Source organism: Siphateles boraxobius, unplaced genomic scaffold, assembly GCF_051911475.1.
Source record: "Siphateles boraxobius isolate OS27281-9 unplaced genomic scaffold, OSU_SipBor_1 3, whole genome shotgun sequence".
In the NCBI taxonomy this organism is placed as follows: domain Eukaryota; kingdom Metazoa; phylum Chordata; class Actinopteri; order Cypriniformes; family Leuciscidae; genus Siphateles; species Siphateles boraxobius.
Window position 1 is genome coordinate 6,570,413 of NW_027508919.1, and position 24,152 is coordinate 6,594,564.

Below are 24,152 nucleotides of genomic sequence, written 5' to 3' on the forward strand. Positions count from 1 at the left end.
TTCTTGTGGAGCTGCTGTAATAAATGAATTTCCCCAGTGTGGGATTAATAAAATCTACCTACCTAAATCAGTCGCATTTCGGTGCAGGCTTAGCAAACTGTAAAATCGTGCTTTTACTGCAAGATATAGACCCAACAATAATACCACAACATGTAAGTAACCGTGTTAAATTTTAATGCCTAATCTGTGATCAGTGATTTATGATTTGTAATGATTGAGATACAGTCATACGTTCTTAGTCTCAAAATCATTTACGCATCAGTAAATCAAGCCAGATCAACTTCAGATTGTTTCTCTTAGTAACATGAAATTAAACATTTAAATTGTGATTAAATAACATACAAAACAGGATCAAAGAATGCTTCCTTTACCATTGCTGGAGCTGTCAATCACACAGCGCAAATTTATCAGTGACTTAGTTCTGGACTCTCGCCAAAACTGGCGTTATAATCAATGACAATGTCTGCACTGCACGATGAATCTCTTATTTACATCGGGTTTGAACTGTTAACTATGATGAAAGCATTCGTGAATGCAGAAATCAAGTTGCATTGACAAGATCACTGCATTCATGCGCTCAGTGCAATCAAGTGCTTTTGTTTGCTCCTGAGAAGGTAACAAACTTCTTTAAATGTGGCCACTAGACAGCCCATGATTGGAAGTGGCCTGGGTCATCATTTAGTGATAGAGGTGTACATGTAAAGGCTTTTCACCTCTTCTGCACGAAGCTATTATATGTCTGAGACAAACAGACAGGAGTCTTAGGCCCCATCCACACTACTACATTTTAGTTTAGAAACGGAGACCTTTTGCTACGTTTGCACCTCCAGTCCAGACTAAAACGGAGAAGTTTAGAAACGCTGCCGACCCCGTTTTGCGTTTTGAATCTCCGGAGGGCGTTTTAGTGTAGACGGTTCAAAACGGAGGACTTTAGAAACGATGACGCAGAGGCTCACGCTCGGCTGTCATACAACGGAAGAAAACATACAACAACAGCCTGGACTACCAGTTACGTTAGTGCAAGTAAATTCTGCATTTTACAATGCTATAACTGCCTACATGCGCCGGAGGCATGCTATTATTCGAGTGATCTGTGACAATTCCCGTGTGCAGCGGCGGTATCGACCGTACATGGAGCGTCGGTTTTGGGTTAAGCTGGGAAGAACCAGCGCATGGTGGGATAATTTTATCAATGAAGTTGTAGTTCCAGAAGAATGGTGCGAAAACTTTTGAATGTCCAGATCGGCACTTATCAACCTCAGCGAAATCTGAGGAATAGTCAATCTGAGGAATAGTCAATCTGTTTCCTGTTTACACCGGCACGTGTTTGCCCACTGTAGGTGAATGGTGACGTGATCCACGTTTTCAGTCGTTTTAATGTGGACGGAGATCAGTTCTAATACGCAGCTGAAACGCTGGTGTGGACGGAGATCGTATTCGTTTTAATTCTCCGTTTCTAAACTAAAACGCAGTAGTTTGGATGGGGCCTTATTTGATAGTAGATCCAGAGATAGATCTTAGAGATAGTAATGCAGTTTCTATTAACTAAAGAGTGGGCTAAGAGATGTTCGGTTTACGACCACGATCGGTCACATCACATTTACAAGTGCCAAAACGCTATTGCTTGAATTTCGTAATAAAATTGACAGAATCTGAGCTGAGAATTAGTTTCATATCAAAAGTAAGCTGCTCTGTCTAGTCTGTTGGTGCAGTGTCCTCTTTGCTTCGCGATTTTTCTCTGCGTGAGAAAATGGATGTGTGGCGTGAGAACGTGTGAAAAGTGTCAATTGCGTCAGTCTCACGCTGAATGATCACGCTGCCCTGCTCTCTCTGCTCAGTGTCGGTTATCTTATAGCCAAAACATCGCCATAAAACAGAAGTAGAATTTTTTTCTGGCCACCAGTTCCGTGTCCGTCTTCTCAGCATCCATCTTCACCTGTTCTCCGCACTGCACACCGGAAAAAGTCACAAGGTGACCATACCTTTTGTGTCATAACCGCATAGGCCTGTCATCGCGATGGGTCTGCGATTTGATTAATCGTGCAGCACTACACACAAACATTGGTCAGCAAATCATACAAGTTGTGTATTTGCTTGACGCACGAGAACAGATTTAAATCATATGGATTCATTTTACGATCTCTCTATAAACTTTTTGAACCGTCAAAGCAGTAGTTGCGTGGAATGTCAATGCATGGACAGAAATCTCTCAATTACATTAAAAGACCTTAATTTGTTTCTTGAAGATGAACAATAGTCTTATGAGGTTGGAATGACATGAGGGCGAGTAAATGATGAAAGAATTGTCATTTTTAAGTGAACTAACCATTTAACACAATGTCTAAGAGCCAAGATCTAGCGCTACACTTTTTAACGTGGGCTTACCAGACACACAGAGGAAGTCGTCAATGGAAGTGATGTCATCCACTGCGTCAGTAAGCACTCGCACCTGTTTCTCCCACTGGTCTTTAAACAAATCCATATTATCTTGGGCAACCTTGCTGTTAGGCTTGGCTGCCAGGGCCAAGGCTGCATTAATCACCTGCAATTACCATAAACATCACATTAATCCGGATTTAACAAACATGGCTGCACATATGCAGATTGATTATCTGAGCCCTCTTCCACCTTCGAGAAAACAGTACAATTGTTTAAGATTATGACCGAGATTAAGCCATGTTCATTTGGATTGAAAGATATATGAGGTCAAAGCCTCAGGATGAAGGAAGAGTCATTGGAGCTCGCATTAAAAAGATGTCGAAGCAGTTGAGTAAGGGGGAACTAGACGTGCTACAGGGGCCTTGGCGAAATGCTGCCATACCTGAGGGCACAGTATTTCCAGCTGGGAAGCGGCCATCCGCACCAACTTCACTCCCTCCTCGTTGTTGGAGATGGAGCATGCCAGGTTAGCTACCTACAATAGAAAATAATGCAGCTTTTTATGACATGATAAATGAACAGCAAACGGAAGAAAAAAAGTTTTCCTCCCTCAAACAAACAGTTTTAATTTAAAACACACCTGCTGTCAGCTGTTGATCTGATTATTTGATAAAATGGTAAAATAATACAGCAGGAAAAAAGCACCCCAGAAGATTAAGGCTGTGATCTGAATTCTTCTTACATGGAAATAACGATACTGTGTGTTTGAAATGATTGTTTTTGAAGCAGTTTCATACCTAGATAGCCTAAACTGCTTTCTCTGGGTCAGTGCCAGTGCCAAAACAGATTTTAATGTTCCTTTGTGATTTGGCAAAGCCTGAAATTGAGGTCTGGTCGTCTCTCCACATGGGGAATATATTTCATATAATTCACAAGATGATGGCTGATAGCATCAGGGAGTGGTTCCTGGAGATGATTAAATCAGCAGTCTGCCAGGATGCTGTTACCTCAGGAACGTGAGAGACGCAAATATTCCTGACACTTTCAGAAACTCCACAAGCCCGCTGAAATCCGGAGTGCTGATATAAGCAAACCCACTGACTGTTAATAGTGTAATAGAGTAAATTGTAATTTTGACCCACAAGTCTACCTCCTTACCAACATTCTCTGCAAACAGATGTTATTTGCGGGCAAAATTTTTAGATTTTTAGGGTTCCGCTGCCTAGCTCTGGCTGTGCAAGCACCAGTATAAAGTGAGATAAGCACAGCACGTAGTAGAGTAGCTTCATTACTTAAGGCGAGAGTCGTTTTAATTAAATGTTCCCAAAAAGTTTCACTCATATTTGTTTAGTGGGGCTGCTTGGAGTTACTCTACCTTATCGTAATATGCGAGAATTGGCTGTGCCAGGAATGGGAAAGCCAGGACCCAACTGTAAATGTGAACAGAGCTCAGCGTAGTCACAGAAAACGCCCCACTGACTAAAGGAGTACCACAGTCGCTCTCTCTCCCTCCCTTAAGCACCATACTGGGAATCTCTCGAGCAGCAGGGTGCCATTAGCAAAAACACTAGTCAAGCATTAAAAACCATGCATACATGCCAACAGTTTGAACAAGTAGCACTTCCTTATGTGCAATAGTGTTTAGTGGCTAAAATCTCATCCGACTAGATTCCACAGTACCTGGGGCAAGGGGGTCTCCCATGGCCAAGCGAGAATCTGAAGCATACCTTGATTAATACGGTCACCATGAAACACACTCAGCTTGACAATCATCTGATGGAAATATGTGACTCGTGCTGGCAAATGAGTCAGACTGAGCCAATTTTCAAAAATGTTGGAATCAGACAAAACAAATTAAGATGGAGTCAGCAGTCAATTTTGAGAAAAATCTAGTTCAAGTTTCAGCAGTCAGTATGAAGGATGTCATTGGTTAAGGGCTACCCATGTAGTAATCCATGTAGCAAAACTATCCAAATAACAATAACATCTCATGTTAACAAGTATATTAAAGACTAAATTCTGTCAAAGGATTCATGATTTTTTTCTGCATGGATGTGTGGACAGATTAATAGTGATCAACATAGCTGCAGTAGCAAAGTTTTTATAAAATTTTAATACAGTCATGACCGTTTCATATGGTGTCTGAAAATTGTATTGTTTAATGTTATTTTTAGTATAATATTTATTTATTAATTTTCATAGTTTCATAATTATTATTATATAATTTCATAATGTATTTTGTGAATTTATTATGTTTGCACATGTGTGCTGAGCAGAGATATGGGCTGAGCTATATTTTGCTAAGAGGTATGTGTGCAATGTAACATGTTCACTGAGCAGAGATGTTCCACTGATGATGATACTTCAAATGTGTACAGTTGGCATATTCTTTACAAGGAAAGTAATGTTTCAACTGATGCAATGTCCCACAAATGTATACACTGGAGGGAAGTTTCTTGATATGGAAAGTGGATTGGACCATGTGTAAGCATGAGGTATACGTTCCATTTTTAAACATAAGCAACATGTCTTACAAGGAAGTTGTAAGTTCCAGAGTGGTGTATATAAGCTCAATCCTTACTGTACTGACTCATAGAAACAGGGGCATGCCGGGTGAGAGGAAGGAAAAACAAAGGCATGATGAGGTGAGGGAACGATTATCAAATCTACAGTGTCCATGCCCAACCATTGTTCATGTTTTGCTACATTAATGTCCACAATTATCTTGTGTTGGTGTTGGCACATTATCACTGAAGTAAATTAATAAGTTGAGCAAAATGTTCTATATAATTTGCTCTGACAAGATTCACAAACAAAGGTGGTTTATGGGCCTTTCGGGTGTTTTGACTTGTCCTGACATGTGTTTTTTTTCTTTTACTTTTAAAATTTTCATGGCAAAAGTCTGATTACACTGACTGTATTCAGCCCAAACACTGCTACCATCATATATGAGCAGAATGCATGTTAAAGTTTGTAGTTGAGAAAATTACGTTTATGCGTGGTTAATGAAAAAAAAAAGTCACTGAAACAAGGCCACAAAACTGAATATTTGTTCACAAGATTTTTGAGAACAATGATGTGAAAATATATCACATAATATAACTTTTGACGTTTTTGGAAATCCCGAATACAGCGGAATAAAAAGATGGAAACGCTTTGACTTATTAAATCTGAAGACAAACAGACGACTGTGACCCTATATGAGTTATCGGTGTTCTTCAAGCCATCTTAGGTATTTTCATAAGAATACAGTACATTCATAATGAAATGCTAATTGACATAGCATTAATTACAGTATAGAAAACTTCAAAATGATATACTGTATGCTATCGGCTGGGTATTGACACAAATTTCACAATTCCATTTTATTTCGATTCACAAGCTTGCAATTCGATTCGATTTCGATTCAATATTGATTATTTTGGATATCAGGTAGGCTACAATACATGGCAAATTTTCTCAAGGAAAAAAAAATTCTTAACTAATGCTGTAAACTATTGGAGTCGGTTGTAGCCTACTAGGCTTCATTAGCCTACTATAATTAACTGATTTGTATACAAACACTTAAATTACTTTAATTTTTATAATAAAGTAATATGAAAAATAAAAATTTAAATGGTGGCTGTTATAAAAACTTGCCAGATTTATTCAAACATAGATTCAATTTTGAAGAACAAATAATGAATATGTTATATGGTGCATACATTTAGCAAAATTCTCCTCTCTAGAGTTAATTTTTCTAGCTGACTAACGAGTTCATGGTCACTGGATATTTTTTTTTCTGAAGTAAATGTGACGTCACATGACATTTACAAGCTGTTTTACTGACGTCTTTTCACTGTTGAAACACTGATTGAGCGATTCCATGTAACATGATACGGATTTCGATAAGTTGTACTCTATCTTTCAACACGTTCAGTTGCTCATTCATATTTATTTTACACTGTAACTGGTATTATTAAGTCGGGAGAAAAGATAATGTGCGTTCCGCTTCTCTTGAGCTGAGCTAGAGCGATCTCACGCCACAGCTCCAAAAAGTTATGTAAGAAAATGGACGAAATTTGAAATCTGTGACTGTTTCATATCAAAAGTAACAAAACACAAAGATTGTTGCGATTTATTGGATGGGATTTGCGCTACAATGTTCCATTCATTCAACAACTGGAAACAGGATGACTAGCCTAATCAATTCTTGGGATTTAAGAATAGATATAAATTCGTAAAAATGAGAATCAATTAAAATCGACATTTTTTACCCATCCCTACTGTCTGCCTCATTCTGTGATAAGCCATAGACTAGTTTCCACTCTTTATGAAACTCAAACCAATGAGAGTGTTATGACAAATGCATTTTAATAGCATCTCTGATTTAAGAAAGTCTAACACTAACTAGCTTGACCTGCAACAATCAAAATGTCAATCAAAAACTTGAAGCTCTGCATAATTTTAAAGCTGCATTGTGTAATATTTCTGAGGATCTATTGACAGAAATGCAATATAAGATCCATAACTATGTTTTCAGTGGTGTATAAAGATGTTGTTTTTATTACCTTAGAAAGAGACATTTATATCTCCATAACCGCGGGCACCCCCTTCTATTGAGGTCGATATATTGTGCCGTCATGTTTCTACCGTAACCGACAGCGAACAAACAACGCTACAGATCGCGTTTCGTCACTACCTTGAAAAATAAGTTTTCAGTGGTGTATAAAGACCTTACTTAATGAACCGTTATATTTGTATCTACATACCCCGCGGGTCCCCTTACATTGAAATGTGCCGACATGTTTCTACAGTAGCCCTAAACAGACAAATGCGTTTCGTTACTATGTTGCTCTTCGTGCAAGGAAGCAAGCTTAGTTCAGCGAATAAAACACTGTCACAATGATGAACAAGTAACAGTAATATTCGCAATAACATAGTTTTACTGAATAATTAAGTAAACGTTTTCTTAATTTATCCTTGTAAAGAAACCTCATTGCTGAACTGACTCTCTGCTGTCTCAGACGATGACATTTTCCTGTCGGCCACCGTAACTTTTGTTGGTTGCAATTCGTAACCTCACCACTAGATGCCGCTAAAAAGCACACACTGCACCTTTAAAGTAAAGTAATTTTCATTCAAGTACTGAACCCTCTTCCGGAAGTATTTCTTTCTAACAGCAAAATCCTGTCAGTGCAGCTGGAATTTCACCGTTCTGTGGCACCGCTAGGTCAATGGAGAGGTGAGCTTGTACACATACAGTACACAGCAGAACGGATGCACAGATCGGTGTTGCGAAAGCTCAAAATGAAGACCTGAAGAACAACTTCACTGATGAGTTCTACAGGTCTCATTTGCAGCTAAACAACAAGCAAGATCATGACAACAGCAATTTATTTAGGTTCCAAAAAAACAAAAATCATTCTTTATATTTAGAATATATATTTTCATTTGCATGGCACACGTAATGAGTTTGGTGCCTCAATATATTTTGTCTCCGCATTAAACGTATATTTATTGCACTAATATGCCTTTTAAGGTGTCGTTCAACTCAATATGTCTATCATAATCACACGATCAGTTTCGCTTGTTTTAGATCTTTAGGCAATGTAATGATCAGATTGTGCGGTAACCCCTTCAAAATATTGGCTGCAAATGGGGTCAAATTTTAAATATGAACTAGAGCTTCACGATTCTGGATAAATTTGTGCTTCGCTTCACACGCTTCACATGTTTAGTTGCTTGTTGTTTGTTTTATGTTTTTATATCTCGTTTTTAAATATAGTTACTTTTTTATTAACTCAATATGAAGCTTCGCTGGTTTTTGGTTTGGATAGCGGCATGTCTGGCTACATGTTTGATCGCGGCTGGCTCAGGATTGGACATAAATGGCGTCTTCGTTTACACCGGGAGGAACTTTTACTACTTCTATCCCGGTCTCGCCCCTGTTGGCTACAGGTGAATTTACCAGAGGATTGTAAAGGATTGATTAGGAATCCCAGGGCAAAAGAATGCACACGCCCATCCAAGAAGAAACGAGGATCGAGAGGTGGGATACGTCAAAGGCTCAAACGAAGAGGCGTCAAACCTCCCTTACCGGTAATCACTTTGTTTAACGTACGTTCCCTAAAGAATAAAATGGATGAATTAGCAGTGAAAGTCAAGTATGACAGTGACTTTAGGCAAAGTCACTTGTTATGTTTCACAGAGACTTGGTTGAAGGAAGACTTTCAGGATATCTCATTAAATGGCTATACAATGATTCGAGCCGACAGAGATGAAGTTAAGTCTCGCAAGTCTGTGGGAGGAGGACTTTGTATTTTTGTGGACAAAAGATGGGCAACAAATTTCAAGATCCATGAACAAATGTGTACCACAGATTATGAGCTATTATCAGTGTCTTTTAGACCATTTTATTTACCACGGGAATTTGGACAGATTACCGTCAATTTAATATATGTTACGGGACCAGACAATGTGGAAGCCGCAAATAAAATAACAGACAGCTATAATAACGCTTTGGCACTCTCCTCTGACCAACCAATTTTAATTCTTGGGGATATGAACTCCTGTGACTTGTCGGGATATTTGCCTACACTTCATCAGTATGTGGATTGCCCTACTCGATCTATGCGCACTTTGGACAAATGTTTTGGCAACATATCAGAGGGCTATAAGGCTGTGGCCCGCCCCCCCCTGGGGAAGTCCGATCATAACATTATACATTTGCTTCCTAAATATCGAGCCAAGCTGAAACAAGAGAAACCGGTGACCAAAGAGATATAACTGTGGACGGATCAGAGTAAAGAGGAGCTTAGAGACTGTTTTGAAGAAACAGAGTGGCAACTGTTCTTTGATGAATGTGATAATGTACATGAAATTACTGACACAATTACATCTTATTTAAGTTTTTGTGAAAATAATTATGTTAAAACAAAAACAATTAGAATATATCCAAATAATAGGTTGTGGCTCACTAAAGAACTTAAAATTTGTCTAAATGAGAAAAAAGCTGCTTTCTTAAAAGGTGATAATGAACTATTTAGAGAAAAAAGAAAGGAACTTAGAAGTCGAATTAAGAACGCTAAATTAGATTTTAAGAATAAGGTTGAAAGTAGGTTATATATGGGAAATGCAAAACAGGCATGGGAGGGTCTAAATACCATGATGGGGAGAGAAACAAGGTAACCAATGTATTATTCACAAGGTGTATCTTTTGCAGAAAATTTGAATATTTTTTTTAATAGGTTTGATTGTGGAACGTGTAATATTGAGTGTGATAGAATATGCCTTGACATTCCTACATATGAGAATATTATACTTAAAGAGCAGGAAATAGCAGCTAGTCTCGCTTGTATTAAGCCAAATAAAGCACCTGGTCCGGATGGATTAAAGGGTAGAGTGCTAAAGGATTGTGCTTTTCAATTGACTGGTGTTCTTACAAAATTGTTTCAGCTCTTGTTAAATGATAAGGTGGTTCCCAGTTCATGGAAATTATCAAATATTGTTCCAGTACCGAAAATATCTAATGCTAATCAGTTAAAGGATTTTAGGCCAATAGCTCTTACATCTATCTTGGGTAAATGTATGGAAAGAGTGTTAACTACATATATTAAGACTGATGTAAATAAATATTTAGACCCCTTGCAGTTTGCTTATAAGACAGCTAGGGGCACTGATGATGCCACTTTAACCTTATGCAATTTAGTGTCCGAACATATTCAACAGACCACAAACTATGCTAGAATTTTATTTATAGATTTTAGTTCAGCATTTAACTCAATTAAGATAGATGTTCTTTTGCAGAGATTACTCGATTTAAGAGTGAATGGTGGACTTATCTGGTGGATTAGAGATTTTCTTTTGAACCGTCCTCAAAGAGTTTTCCTTAATGATAAAGTTTCAAAAACAATTGTTTTAAACACAGGAGTACCACAGGGAACTATATTATCTCCTCTATTATTCTCATTGTACATAAATGAATTTAAAATTCACAACTCATATTTTAGTCTACTTAAATACGCTGACGATTTGGCACTTGTTGGCCTCTTGTACAAAGGTGGAACCGAAAGAGATAAATTGTATCATAATTATGTAAATTCCGTACAAAAATGGTGCAAACTAAGTGCACTTGAGATAAATTTGCACAAAACTAAGGAATTAGTGATTAGCAGAAACAAATGTGAAATCTCTGAACAGTTGCAACCAATGACACTCAATGGATACCAGATAGAAATAGTTAATAGTTTCAAATACCTGGGAACATTCATAGATAGTAACATGAGTTTTGCTGGAAATGTGGATCATGTATTTAAAAAGGCAATGCAGAGATTGCATCTTATTCGGAGGCTAAAACACTTTGGTGTGAGCAAAAATATTTTAGAAATGGTTTATAAGAATCTTGTAGAGAGTATTATGTCTTTTAATATGACTATGTGGTATGGAGTTCTGACTGTTAAATCCAAGCAGAAATTGTCTAGGGTGGTTAACGTAGCTAGCGCAATCGTAGGTAAGACACAAAGACAATTGAATGAGATATATTTATTGAAAGTTAAAGAAAAAGCATGGGTTATTATAAAGGATTCCTCTCATCCCTTACACTCTAGCTTACAGTTGCTTCCATCGAGGAGAAGGTTAAGACAACCTAGGGCGAGTAAAAATGTGTACCAGATGTCATTTGTGCCAACTGCTATTCAAATTTTAAATGCTGAGAAGATATGAATATGAGTAGGGGTGGATATGTAAGCTATGTATAGCTGCATGGGAATGTTACTGTTTTTATTTTATGTATATTTTTTGTGTTTATGATGTCCTTGTGTGTGGTGTATAGTGAAGCCAAAGACAAATTTCCACTTGTGGACAATAAAGGAACTAAACTAAATTTCTTCAAAGAGACCTCACGATTCTTCCACAATTCTGAAAACACATCTAAACAAAAAATTTAATTTACTTGAGGTTCTGACAAAATGTTAATTGCTGTTGTGCATTTAAAATGTTTATTTATTTATTTATAATCTGTTTGAATGAATGATTTAACTCACTACACTTGTTTCATTACTGGCTGAATCAGCATTACTGAACGAAACTCTTGAAAGAATGATACTGTCTCAAAATGTAACCTAGTCAAAAAACACCAAACCTAAAAGTAACCCATAGTGGTGTAACGATGTTAAGCGATACAATTGCTATTTGATGCGCCAAGTTAATTTCAAAAGGTGATTTGCACCATTTTGATCAATTCTGCAGACATCAGTGTTTATATCTGAAGTATAAACTTTTATCCCAGTACTTCTGCAATTTGAATTCTTGTTACATGGAAATAACGATACTGTGTGGTTGAAATGATTGTGAAGCAGTTTCATACCTAGACAGCCTAAACAGCTTTCTCTGGGTCAGTGTCAGTGCCAAAACAGATTTGAATGTTCCTCTGTGATTTTGTCAAAGGTTTACTAGATGGCCGAAACGTTTTCATTTAGGAATGAGATTTTGTATACATTTGAATTGAGATATTTTAATTAATCGTGCAGATCTACTATGAACAGTTTAGAGTTAAAAGCAGTTTTAAAATACCGCTTTTCAATTTCGTGGCACTGTTTAGTTTTTCTAATTTTACTTATTGGTGTGAACTGTCCTTTTAACATTTAACAATACATCAATTTTGCATGTAAGACAAAATAGAAGATAAGCATGTAAAAATGAAAACAAAAACTATTTTGAAGTGACTGAAGTAAATCTATGAAGTTGATTATACTGCAACACTAACTCATTTCTGCCACTCTCCAGTCTCCGCCACACATGGTAGTTTAGTCCCTGCAATATCCGTGTTCCTTGAGCAGCCAGGAACCTTTGAGAACAAGGCCTTGAGGCAATAAAACTAAGCTGGTTCTATTTTTATCCCTCTTCAGGAATGATGCATTTCACGGTATAAAAACTGAACCGCCACTGTGTTTCTGCGACCAAGAGCTTACACTCAGAGCAGAGCCAAGCTGCAAGCTCAGAAGTTCAAAGTCAATATAAGTGGCTTTCAGAATGGGGAAAAAAAAAGGAAATTAACAAATAAAGGTAAAGGTGGAGTACTCTTGTGATATATGAAAGTTACCAGCAGGGTCTCCACAACCAGCACTCACTACAACGTAAAGGCCTATACAAAAGAAACTATTTGAATGAATGGTGGTGTCTGAGAACGCTATTGAGAGCGAGAGAAAGAGAGAGATGAGGCGATATGTAGCTGGCACTTTTTACAGCCCCTGGAGAGTGTCGACTTCATGCCTTCTGCAGGAGTAGAAAGATTGTGAGGGGAGGGAAGTGTTGGCTGCAGTTCCATCCCTGTCGTATCCATGGATGCTTCATTGTACTGCAAATTAAACTGGAATCCCTACAGCAATAACCACATCCGTATTTAAACACTAAAAGCAGGAGAAAAAAATAGCATTAAATTATAAATTTCCTAACTTATTTGTGGAACGTGGGCCACATTTATAAAAGCAGGATATTCAGAGAATAAAAATTCTGGAATTGTAGATTTTCAATCGCTAAAACAGCACAAATCTCGATTCAAAACCCATGCAATCTTATTCCTAAATGACAGCAATTTGGCTGTATCCATTAAACCTTTGACAAGTACGATCAAAGCGAACATCAGGGCTTCACGATATTGGCAAAAACTGAGATAGCAATATTTAGTTTTTCTGCAATACATATTGCAATCTAAAAACAATTTCTCTAGATGCCTTGATTAGCTCTATTTGGAAAGAATTCATTTTTCTAGAATGATTGGGGGTGGTTTTGTAGTGGAGTGAATCTGCGTAGAAAATAAAGATAAAAAAGAAATAAACAGTGCTTTATGTTTTTCACGTACGTCTGTATTAAGTCTAACAGTACTCAGGTACAGAAATTGAATCAATCATTTCGCTGTATACATTTTTATATGTTTTCTATCATTTTTTCTTTTTGTTGTTTGATCAACATTAATGACACCGAACGCAGCAGGAATATTAGGCTGCTGTCACTTTAAAGCCGAATGCACGGATACAGTATAATGAAACAAATCCGTTTTCTTTCTCCATCGTTTACGTTCATGTAAGCCATAAGCGAATGTTCATGAGGGTACTCACCGAGACGGGCATTTTGACAATTTTGTGTCAGAATCATATACCTTCTGTTTCAATAATGTTAATCAAGCAACAAAAGAGATAATAACTCTCTTCTCTTAACTAAACTTCTGTAGCTTTAATAGTATCCGTGTACATTTACTTCATACAGTAATACAGTTTTCATAAGTAAACATTTTGTATTGACTTGGTATCAATTTAAGTACCAGTAGGCTTACTTTTGACTTACTATTTAGTAATATAGTGCTGAAAATGTAAAGATACAATGGTCCCTAGCAACAGACTCTCACTGAGAGCTAAGCTCCCCTGAGTGGGTTTGTGCTATAAAGGTTATCATTTGTATTAAAGTTAATAATGCATAGATTTTAATAATTGTATAAATTTATTACAAATTAAACATAGCTTTATAAAATGTTTAATCAAATATGTGGGACACTCCTTGGATGTGCTCAGCATAATAAAAGTTTGGGGTTATTATTTAACCATGTTGAAGGACAAGAGTGCCATAGTTAAGAGAGGTTAAAATAAATTCCCCTCCTCAATCATCTCTGGCTGCGAGGCAAGTCTTCAAATGCCGGTCAAAAATATTAGACCGTCCTTAGTGATGAAAACCAATCAGCAAACAGAGGAATTCCCATACATGGCACATCGTTTTCAACCCACTGTTCCTTTTATAACAGAAGGCAGCTACATGAATGCTGGAAAAAACCCTAATGCATAATGATACATTTCCTTACCAACAGATTGGATACTAACCAGGAGTGAGATGCTCCAGCTACTCCAGACAATGTAGTTCTATTCCCCCATAACCTACATTTTTCAAAACCCCTCTTCCACACAAAGCAGACAACACAAGGTCAAGCATCAGCTGACCCTCAACAGCTGGAATATGGGTGTAATTTATATAAATAAATAACCCATGAGAAGCTGTGTATTACAGTCGTCTCACCAGTAACGGATGTTTTAGATAAGATTTTTGGCAACAAAACCAATAAAGACACCAATGTTCAATAAATACATTTAGTGTTGGGCAATATGCTCCATTTTCATATTGTCCAATCGTCAGCCTGTGAGATCGGCGATACACGATATTATCGTGAGGGGGCGGGGCTTACTTATTGGATTATTAACTTGATTATTTACTCATTAATTTGCTTGTTTTATTACTTCATTTTATATGAGAATATTTTTTTATTTTGCTAGCAAAGGTGGAGTGTTTATTACTAGGCTATAAGGTGCATTTTTGTATCTGACTCGAGTATTTCAACATGTCAGCGGGAAATTTACGGACACACATGATCCTCTCATGCCGTTACAGATGCAGCATTTTGACTGTACTTTTGCACAAGATGAAAACACGTTTTAATAATTTCTAAGGTCAAGAAAGAGTCAGAGTTTGCATATATGTCCTCTAGGGATGAGTCGCGATCTTCGAATAGTCGAATAGTCGAACTGCGTTCGAAATTCGATCATAAGATAACTTTTTCGAATATCGTTATATTTTCGCGCAATTACAATGTGTCATAATTGACGGCGCGCCAACTGTCACAGATCGCGCAGCAGGGTATTTTCCTGTCGGGGACACAAGGTGTCACTAACATGAATGAAACCCCCTACTGCGCGATAGGAAACCAGTGCTTTATATAGTGTAAACAAACAATAGAAGAAGAGCACCGTGACGTAACTCTGCGCCCAACAGAGGTGGGTATTAACCTTTTACTGTCTATGGTAATAACCGTCTACAAAGTAGGCTACATTTACTTCCTTGCGTTGGGGCGAAGTTCCTCTCGTTACTTTATTTTAATGCAATACATGCTGTTAAATGTATAGTTTATTCCAAGCGCGCTGCATCTTTTTTATGGGCATGAGCGATGCTCAATTCACAAATGAATCACTCTTTTGAGTCGATTCTGTTCAAAGACTTCAAACAGATCTGTCTAAATCGGTTCGCGAATCAGTTTGAATGGTCTGTTCAGTTTCCTGCACGCACTGAATCCTCTGAAGCGCTTTCAATTCACACTCGGAGTCGTAACAGGAAGATTTAAGAAAATCAACAGCGTTGGATGAAGTACAGTTTAGTCTAGTGAAAGCAAATCTGCAAATGCATCATATTTTTGCCAGCGATGAAGATCTAGTTGAACATCTTCGTATGCTGTCTGTGAATGAATGATTCCACAGGACGGTACATTCGAGTTAATTTCATTCAGGTAATATATTTTACAACCAAACAGATTTTTACGCGATGATAGCACTGCTACAAGTATGATGACATTATCCATTTTTTGAACATGTTAATTTATAGGCTACATTAAATAAGCTACCATTGGCCACAGTTTATGAAATGAACACCCTCATCCCGCGGTAATGTGTGTGTATTGCGCAGTGGCATCACACAAATAGTTTTGATTGAAACTAATTTGTTTAAAAAGTAGGCTATTGCAGTAACAAGGCAGGTCCGCATAAAATCATTATGACATATGACAATTTTTTTATCTAACGAGCATCTGGTTTGGCGATGCAAAAACGGACTGTCGTGCTTATTGTTTTTTTTTCTATTTTAACTATGTTAAAAAAACGACGAAAACATGTTACAATTAATAAACATGTATACAATTAATAAACAGTTTGTTTGATGACAAATCGCTAAAGATGAAATTGGCCTCCCTTTCTGTCATCGTGAGTGGGTTTTTTTTTGTTTTTTTTTGTTGATTTTCGAACGATAATCTACTTTTGCTCCTCGATTTTCGAATGCCATTTTTGGCAGAAATTCACATCCCTAATGTCCTCCCACCAGTGCTCTCTCTGTCTGGATGCACTTCACAATATGCACACTTCAATAAGCCCAAAGAACGCGCGTTTTAAATGCCGGGAGAAATCAGAGTAAGGGGCAGAAATCTAGCTGAGTCGATATGTTTATACTTTATCGGAGTCAAGTCATAAGTTTAAGGAAAACAGGTTAATGCGTTTACATGACCACATGCATTGTCAGTTTATTCAGAATAATCGTGTTGGAACGTGCATGTAAACGCAATCATTCTCTGAAAGTGAAAGTAGAAACTGATCGAGCTTTCAGCATCTGTTGCTGCATTAACGCCGCATTCTCTCAGAGACGACAGCGACTATCTTAATTTACTGGCTTAATATTTCTCTTGTGGACCTATATGATGACAGTGAAAAAATTAGAAGAATATTTCTTCTTAAACAAGTGTTTGAAGCTGCTTTTGATTTTCATAGATGGCAGAGTTGTGCTGTGTTCGTGAACTAAAGACTGGCCTATATCATTTTAGTGATATTATTATTATTATAATAAATATTTAATTGTATTGTTTTTAGTGTTATTAGTGTCATTAAACATTTTGTTAATGTGCTATGGAAACAAAATACTGATGAACAACGATGCCGTTTTCATCTTGGATCTGTATAAGATATGTGTGCGTCTGTTAAAACAAGCAATCTTGACAATTTGTGAATGGATCACCTTGCAATTCAATTTTGATGTGGGTTTTAAAAACATTTTCTTAGAGGAGTCCTCATAAGCGCGTGTCGGTGTTGTCGCAAGTGTTAGGCTATGCGGTGATGTCGTTATGAATTTAGGCAAGGCAAATTAATTGTAGTTCCTAATATTAATTTAATAACAATACTAGCTTTATAATAATACTACTACTAATAATAATAATTTAATAAGTTCATGGTAAACGAGCCAATTATCGTATTGATATCGTCAAAGGCATCTGCCATCGGCGAAATCTCAGACTATCGTCGATACACGATACTATCGTCTATCGGCACAACCCTAGATACATTTATAATAATTTTTTAATAATAACTTTGATTTTCAAATATCCAAGAATTCACAGATTATTGAATTGAATCACAGATATTAAGATTATTATTAATAAACAACAGCTTGCATTTAACATTTGCAAGGACAAAAGCAGACCTTGCCTTTGCATTAGTGAGGAAAGTACATAAACCACAATCATTTGTAAATGCCTCTCAAATGGAATTATCAAAATGAGCCCATGTTTTGTTCATGTAATCCATGTTCGGATTAAGGTTGGAATCCATATGGTGCGACCACTGACTGGTTTCAAATCAAGGCTACGAAAAACAATGTGAGAGGAGGAAGGGAGAAAAGAGGCAGAGAAGAATACGAATGTGACTTTTGGAGATGTGTTGTGCTTTGACTATCTTTAGCCCCCGGTGAGACTGAGGCTTTTACTCATTACCCCTCCTTTTCCCTTCACTTTGATTTCCTTCACCAGTCCTTCCCCTGTATGAGCGTGTCACACGAGGGCCGGGCCTGGCCCCTGTGGGGAGAGGTCAGTTTGAAATGTTGGTAGATGGCGTGTTACCACAGGGACTAAGATGAACAGATTTAAAAAACTAATGAGGATAGCTAACATTTCTGTCAGCTTGTCGTTGGCCCTGCCAATGTGAGCATGAGATATAAAAACCCCAGTGATTCTGCATGAAAAACATTTATCCGGAAAATAAATGCCACAAAAGACACGGGCTATTTATCGGTCATGAACACGGTCACCGCAAACAGACACAACAATGCAGATTTCTCAAAGTCCATCAATAAGACACCGGATATCCAGCTGTTTTGCATGTCCCCCACCGAGGCAGCTCCTAACCTTGGGCTCTGAGGAGTTTCACTCTTTGGCTGAACTTAAAATGTGATTCACAGTTGTGACTGCCCATACAAATGCAGTGATTCCTCGGTTGCGGCATTGTAAACCCAACAACCTTGCTGCATTTGTCCCATGGTATAAAAATACGTTTGTTGACTCCTGTCTGACACTTCACACAAAAATATGAAGCACAAAAGATAAAAGGGCTGTGAGACAACTCGCTTGGATCAAGGAGCCATGACAGAGACTTGTCGCATTCCCGCATAAATAGTGATGGCTCTGGCTATCGATTAAAATGTATTCTGTTTTTACATCAGCTTGCATGTTGAAATCAGAAAGGAAAGTTTCTCTTCTTCAAGAGTGTACTAACTACTTGCGGAAGTGACAGCTTCTATTTCTTCTGCTTCGTGGGTGGCATAAGCCACTTTTAATTAGCCATTTAGAAAGCTGTATATTCTAAAAATCATATAGTATCTAGTATAATTAGGGCCTTTTAGGCTCATGTTGAAAGGCGCAGCTTGTCAATGGGGTAAATCACAGACATCCTACAAATATCTAATGATCTAACAAATAAGACAAAATATTTAAAAACTTCTATTGCAGAAAAATATCATAGTCCTCACAAGATCTACAGATTAGGCATAATAATGGGAAAGTTGCTCACAGCAAGCGATTTGAAGTCTGACAGTAATTGTCTAGAAATCTGTTGAAGGCAGCAAATGTGTTACAAAAGTGATGCTTTGATGGGGATGATTTTAGAGATGCAACTTCTCTGCCGCACGTTCAAGCATGCTGTCAGCATACTAAAACCCTCTCAGAGAAGAAGAGTCTCTTAAATCATCCCCTTTCAAGCACAGCATCCTAAAATATGAAAGCCAAAAAAAAAATTCAGATAAACTCAGTGGTCGACCAGCCTAATCGGTTAGGCTGTCTATACAGGTTCATCTCTAATTTTAGTCTAGTCTGGCAGAACATCTCACTCACACTTAGTTTCATGTAAGATATAAATACTACAGTCTACAGTCAAATACTAAGTCAGATCCCCAAAGTTTTTACATTGCGTGTACAAATTCAACTTTGGGTCGGGACTGGGATTTACATTTCAACATAGGCCTCTTCTAATTAGGCCACGATAAATCCCCCAAAGGCTTATCTGAGGGATTAAACTACAAAAATGTCAAAAACCATCCTAACCAAAGACAACAGACCTACAATCACAGTTCATGTGTGCTCTCTTCGAGATGCCAAGTTGAACAAAAGAATAGCTAGTCAGGATGAGTACAAATAATGTTCCATCATTTGTTTTGAAAATATTCCAGAATTTAAAATCAGCAATAGACGAGGGACAGTAATTGGCACTTTATAGAGCAGAAAACAGGTGCCTACCTCAATCAGTTTGTTGGCGTGCTCACGGAAAACTTGGGCATATTCCTTCACCTCCTTTTCATTACCATTCTTGGCAGCCTCGATCAATACCAGCAGTGGAACATTGGTCTCCAGAAAAGAGTCCGACACGTGGTCCATCACAGCCTTTCGCAGCTGAAATTATGGATACACAAACACACAAATTCTTAAATAGAATATGAATATTCAGAGCACCCGGGTTTGGTGTATTCATTTTTAATATGCAATGTAAACAACATGCATCTAAAGAGGAACCATCATGATACATTATTGAGAATGCCGATTCAGAGCACAGACCTGTCTGCGTAGGTCACGGGTCTTCTTAGTCATCCTGTCGATGGCCGTGTTGAGGGCATCACTCTTCTCTTTATGTCCAGCCTGTGATAAAAACAAACAAGAGAAAACATACTTAGAGAGCCTCATTTAAACATGTTATATAGTCAGGCTCGCTGGGGGGTGGGGGGGGTAACAATAGGTGGGAGTTTGAGCTGAGAACTGAAAGGACAAGACAAACTTATAAGATATGATGGATAAGATGCATTTTCCAGAGAGGGAGAAAAAAAAAAGTAAATTACCCCCTGTAGCAAACATTTCATTCTTGAAAACTTTGTAGGGGTTTCGGTTCCTTAACCCCCCTTTGGCGATTGTTCTGTATGGCTAACATGACTTGAGTTACTGTCAGGAGGATCCCGCCAACGTTCTTTCACAGATACATTTTTCATCTAAAAAATCCAGAGATTTGCCTGTCTCTTTCTTGAGCTGGGCTTAAGTAGTCCGTGAAATAATTCATGACAAATAGCTCTCCTGCAGTGCAAGTACAAAAAAAAAAGGATCGAGGGGAAGGCACACTTAAAGATTAGTTAAAATATGACAGATGCTTTTGAACTGGTGTCCAATTATTCCAGCCCCAAACATCAAGTATTAAAATGTAAGCGAGGCACTAACATCTTCAAATAAAACCCATTATGTGACGGGACAGACAGCCTTTAACCATACACAAAGTTTAGCGGAAGGTGAGCAGGATGAGTAAACCTGGTCAAGTAGAGTTCACAAGTTAGCCAACACAATGATAGGCAACTTTAGAAGGAATTCTCTTCTCCAGCACTCCCAGTCAAGTTGGCTAGTATAGGAGAGCCGATCTCACTCACATGCCCCAGACAAATTGCTCATGTGCAGTGGGTAGGTAAATCTCCAGCACAGGGAAAAGCCTGGGGTAAGGTCGTCACAGGGGCACAAGCAGCAAAAGCATGACAGTCAATGAAATATGGCAGTGTCACTGGCAGTTCAGCCCCTATTTACCCTCACCTCATTGGGTGGTACACGGTAGGAGGCAAGTGAACACCACTGGACCTTATCCCCTCCTGATTTTGTGCCATCGGATAAAATCATTTTAGAACAACGTAGACTGTCGCATGTAATGGTGAGGGACTTTCAATTCAAAATCTCTAACCTGCAGGTGAATTGGTAATTGAGTAGAACAAAAATGTCCTACATTAGTGTGGACAGTACTTTCATCCACAGCATAACTAAGAAAACTCAACGGATATTAGCTATATGAACGCATGTTTCCGCCCAAAGGGTGAAATGACTTGGATCGCTCAATGTTGATTTTTCTTTGAGCAGCACCACTTAATTGGGCAGTCATTTGATTCCTCACACTAGTTTACGTGGTGTTTTCACACATAGTTAATGATGGTCAGGTAGAGCCGTGCTTGCAGCATGAACAAATCTCCCCACAGATTGGTGAAAAAGAAAAAAGAAAAGATTTAAAAAAACAAAAAAACATCCTCAGCAGATACATCCCTTAAGGGCAAATTACACACCAGCAGGGAGAGAATCTATGAAAAAAAGTAATATGAACTATGGAGAAAAACGACAAACAAATAAATCATACGCAAAAAAAAAAATTTGTCCAGGTCATTTTAGAAAGTGGCCACCCCAAAAAAAGGAACACAGATGTTCAAATTAAGCACAGTAGGTAAAATGGCATGAAAGCTATTTTAGCTCAACCTATTTTCTCACCGTGTGCACAGGAGAAACAAAAAATAACTGGGGATGTTCCAAACTACACAGTCGCAAAATGAACAAGTCAGTGGCTTATCTGAATGAAAAAAGCCTTGTATAAATGGGCTGGTTTAGTCACGTTCACTAGATATAGATGGCATATAGAATACATTAAGTAATTAGAAAAAGAAGTTTAACTTTCTAGCTTGAAATGAGGTCCTGAACACTCATAGAGTGAGATTCTGGAGAGAAAAAAAAAATACCTTATGCAATGTGTAATGCAAAAACTCCAACAGACCGACACATAACAGGAATTATTTTTCACAGCAGGCGATTTGACATCCAGCAATAATTGTCTTGAAATGTATTGAAAGCGGAGAATGTGTTACAAAAGCAGTGCGGTGATGGCTGTGTCGGCGTCATTTTAAAGGGGACATGTCTTGAAGAGTTTGTCTGTCACCAAACAAAACCGTTCTCTCGCTCTCTATATACACATACCCCTTTTCAGAGGTCAAATTCCAGCACTTTTCAAGCACTTTCAAGGTCCATTTTAAAGCCTTTTCCAGCACCTTACACCACCATAAATTGCATACCAATACATAGTCAAAATTATTATTTAGAGTTTTTAATCACATTAAAAGAGATAATGATATAAACTATCAAAATTGTGTTTCGTAATAGCAGAAGGATCAGATATTAAAACAAATCACAAGTTTTATTTTTCAAAATGTATCAGTCTAAGTAGATAATGCCTATGAATCATACTTTATTATATTAATGTCCAAATATTGCTTCTCAGATAATGATTTTAAGTAAAACTGAAGAAATTTCAAGGGTTGAAAATATGAAGACAGGATTTGAACAAATATTTTACAGGCCTTGGTTTGGGACACATTCTTGATATAGACTAGGTTTGAACAAAATCTGAGATATTGCAACAACAACCTGTAATTCAATTTTAACCCAGAAGACTCTGACAGTACACAGGCACGTGCCTGTGCATCGATATTGACCAGCTATATACAGCGTGCTAACCTCGAAAATCCAGCTGTAATCTAACAATAACTTAGCTCTCCTTATTAGCTAGGCTCCTTGCATGCTGGCTATTAACTCTTTTTAACTCCAACATTGTTGGACAGATTTGTGCAGTGGTGTTCCATGAGGGAAAGAGAGCACGAGAGGTACAAGTGAGTGAGAGAGGTACGGGTGAGTGTGAGAGACGAGTGAGAGGTAGTGCTGTGCGAATGCGCTACGACACTCTGCAATCAAATACGATTTTAAATAGGCTTAGTAAAAAAAAAAAAATCAATTGAAAATCAATGTGTGGCGGTCAGCATTGATGGCGGGCCACCAAAAATAAATGAATGAATGGGAAACCCTGAAATATATATATATATATATATATATATATATGTATATATATATTTATTTAATTGCCAAGACCTATACATTTATCTACTGGAATAGAGCAGTGTAAATATTGCATAAGGCCATCATCAACCTTACAGTAGGCTACTTGTATGACACTCCATCTGACACGCTTTCTGATTAGCAATCAACGACTGTAGTTATGCACTGGGCTAATGTCTGTAGGTTTTAATTTGAGGGTAATTAACGTTACAGTTACTGTGCTATAACTTTGGCTATATTCACTGCATATTCCACAAATGAATGTGCCTAACGGACATCCAATACTAACATTACCACACCATGTACTTTCAGTCGTTGTACTTGAGCTGCGCGAGGACGTTTTGTTGCCGAGTCGACCAAAGCGTAGTGCAGCATTGGCAAACAGCATTATAGAACTTTGTTGCAATATGTATTGTTTCATAAACGTATTTAAAGGGTAATTCGGCAACGATTTCAACTTAATAAACCCGTTTTGAAATCATTTGGATGGTTTAAATGAAAGTGAAAGTGACACGTGATGGCCAAGTATGGTAACCCATACTTGGAATTAGACCTCTGCATTTAACCCATCCAAGTAAGTGCACACACATTAGGAGCAGAGTAGTGAGTAGTGAACACACACACTACAAACGTGGATACACACACCCGGAGCAGCGGGCAGCCTTGAGTGGCGCACGAGGAGCGATTGGGGGTTAGGTGCATTGCTCAAGGACACCTCAGTCATATTCCTGCCGGTACTGGAATTGAACCAGCAACCTTTGGGTCACCAGTCCAACTCTGCTACCATTAGGCCATGACTGCCCCTGTTTAATGACCTGTTCCGCCGAAAAAGGTGATTTCCCCACTCCCCTCAACGTTCCTAGGCGGAAAACCAACCTTGCAACATGGGGACTAACGTCCCGGTAAGTTGGAAATAGGAAGTCTCGTGAGAAGCGAGAACGAGCGAGAAACACAAACTGCTTTATGGCAATTCGACATAAACACACATGCTGCCCTCAATGTGTATGATGCATCTCACCTCGGTAGACATAGCTCCACACCATAAAGTTGGCCGGCTCCGATAATAACAAATGAACATGAGCAGCGGTAGAAAGGGGGAGGAGGGTGCCGCAAGTGAGTTTTTTTACGACATTGTTGTGAAATATACGCCCCACAGCTGTAGGGGGAGCTCGTTGAGAAAACATGCGACAACAAAAGTGAAAATCAGTAAAGAAATATCTAGAGT

At 38.1% G+C, this 24,152-nt stretch overlaps 1 protein-coding gene across 1 annotated transcript in view; it reads right to left on the reverse strand.

Moving 5' to 3' along the window:
- ctnna1 (catenin (cadherin-associated protein), alpha 1) overlaps window positions 1-24,152 on the reverse strand; it is a 157,130-nt gene that overhangs the window by 38,036 nt on the left and 94,942 nt on the right. Inside the window, exons 8-11 of the mRNA XM_077247593.1 lie at window positions 19,811-19,891; window positions 19,496-19,648; window positions 2,822-2,914; window positions 2,386-2,542 (exon numbers count right to left, since the gene is read on the reverse strand). Of these exons, the coding sequence (XP_077103708.1) occupies window positions 2,386-2,542; window positions 2,822-2,914; window positions 19,496-19,648; window positions 19,811-19,891 (484 nt within the window). The remainder of the gene's footprint in view (window positions 1-2,385; window positions 2,543-2,821; window positions 2,915-19,495; window positions 19,649-19,810; window positions 19,892-24,152) is intronic.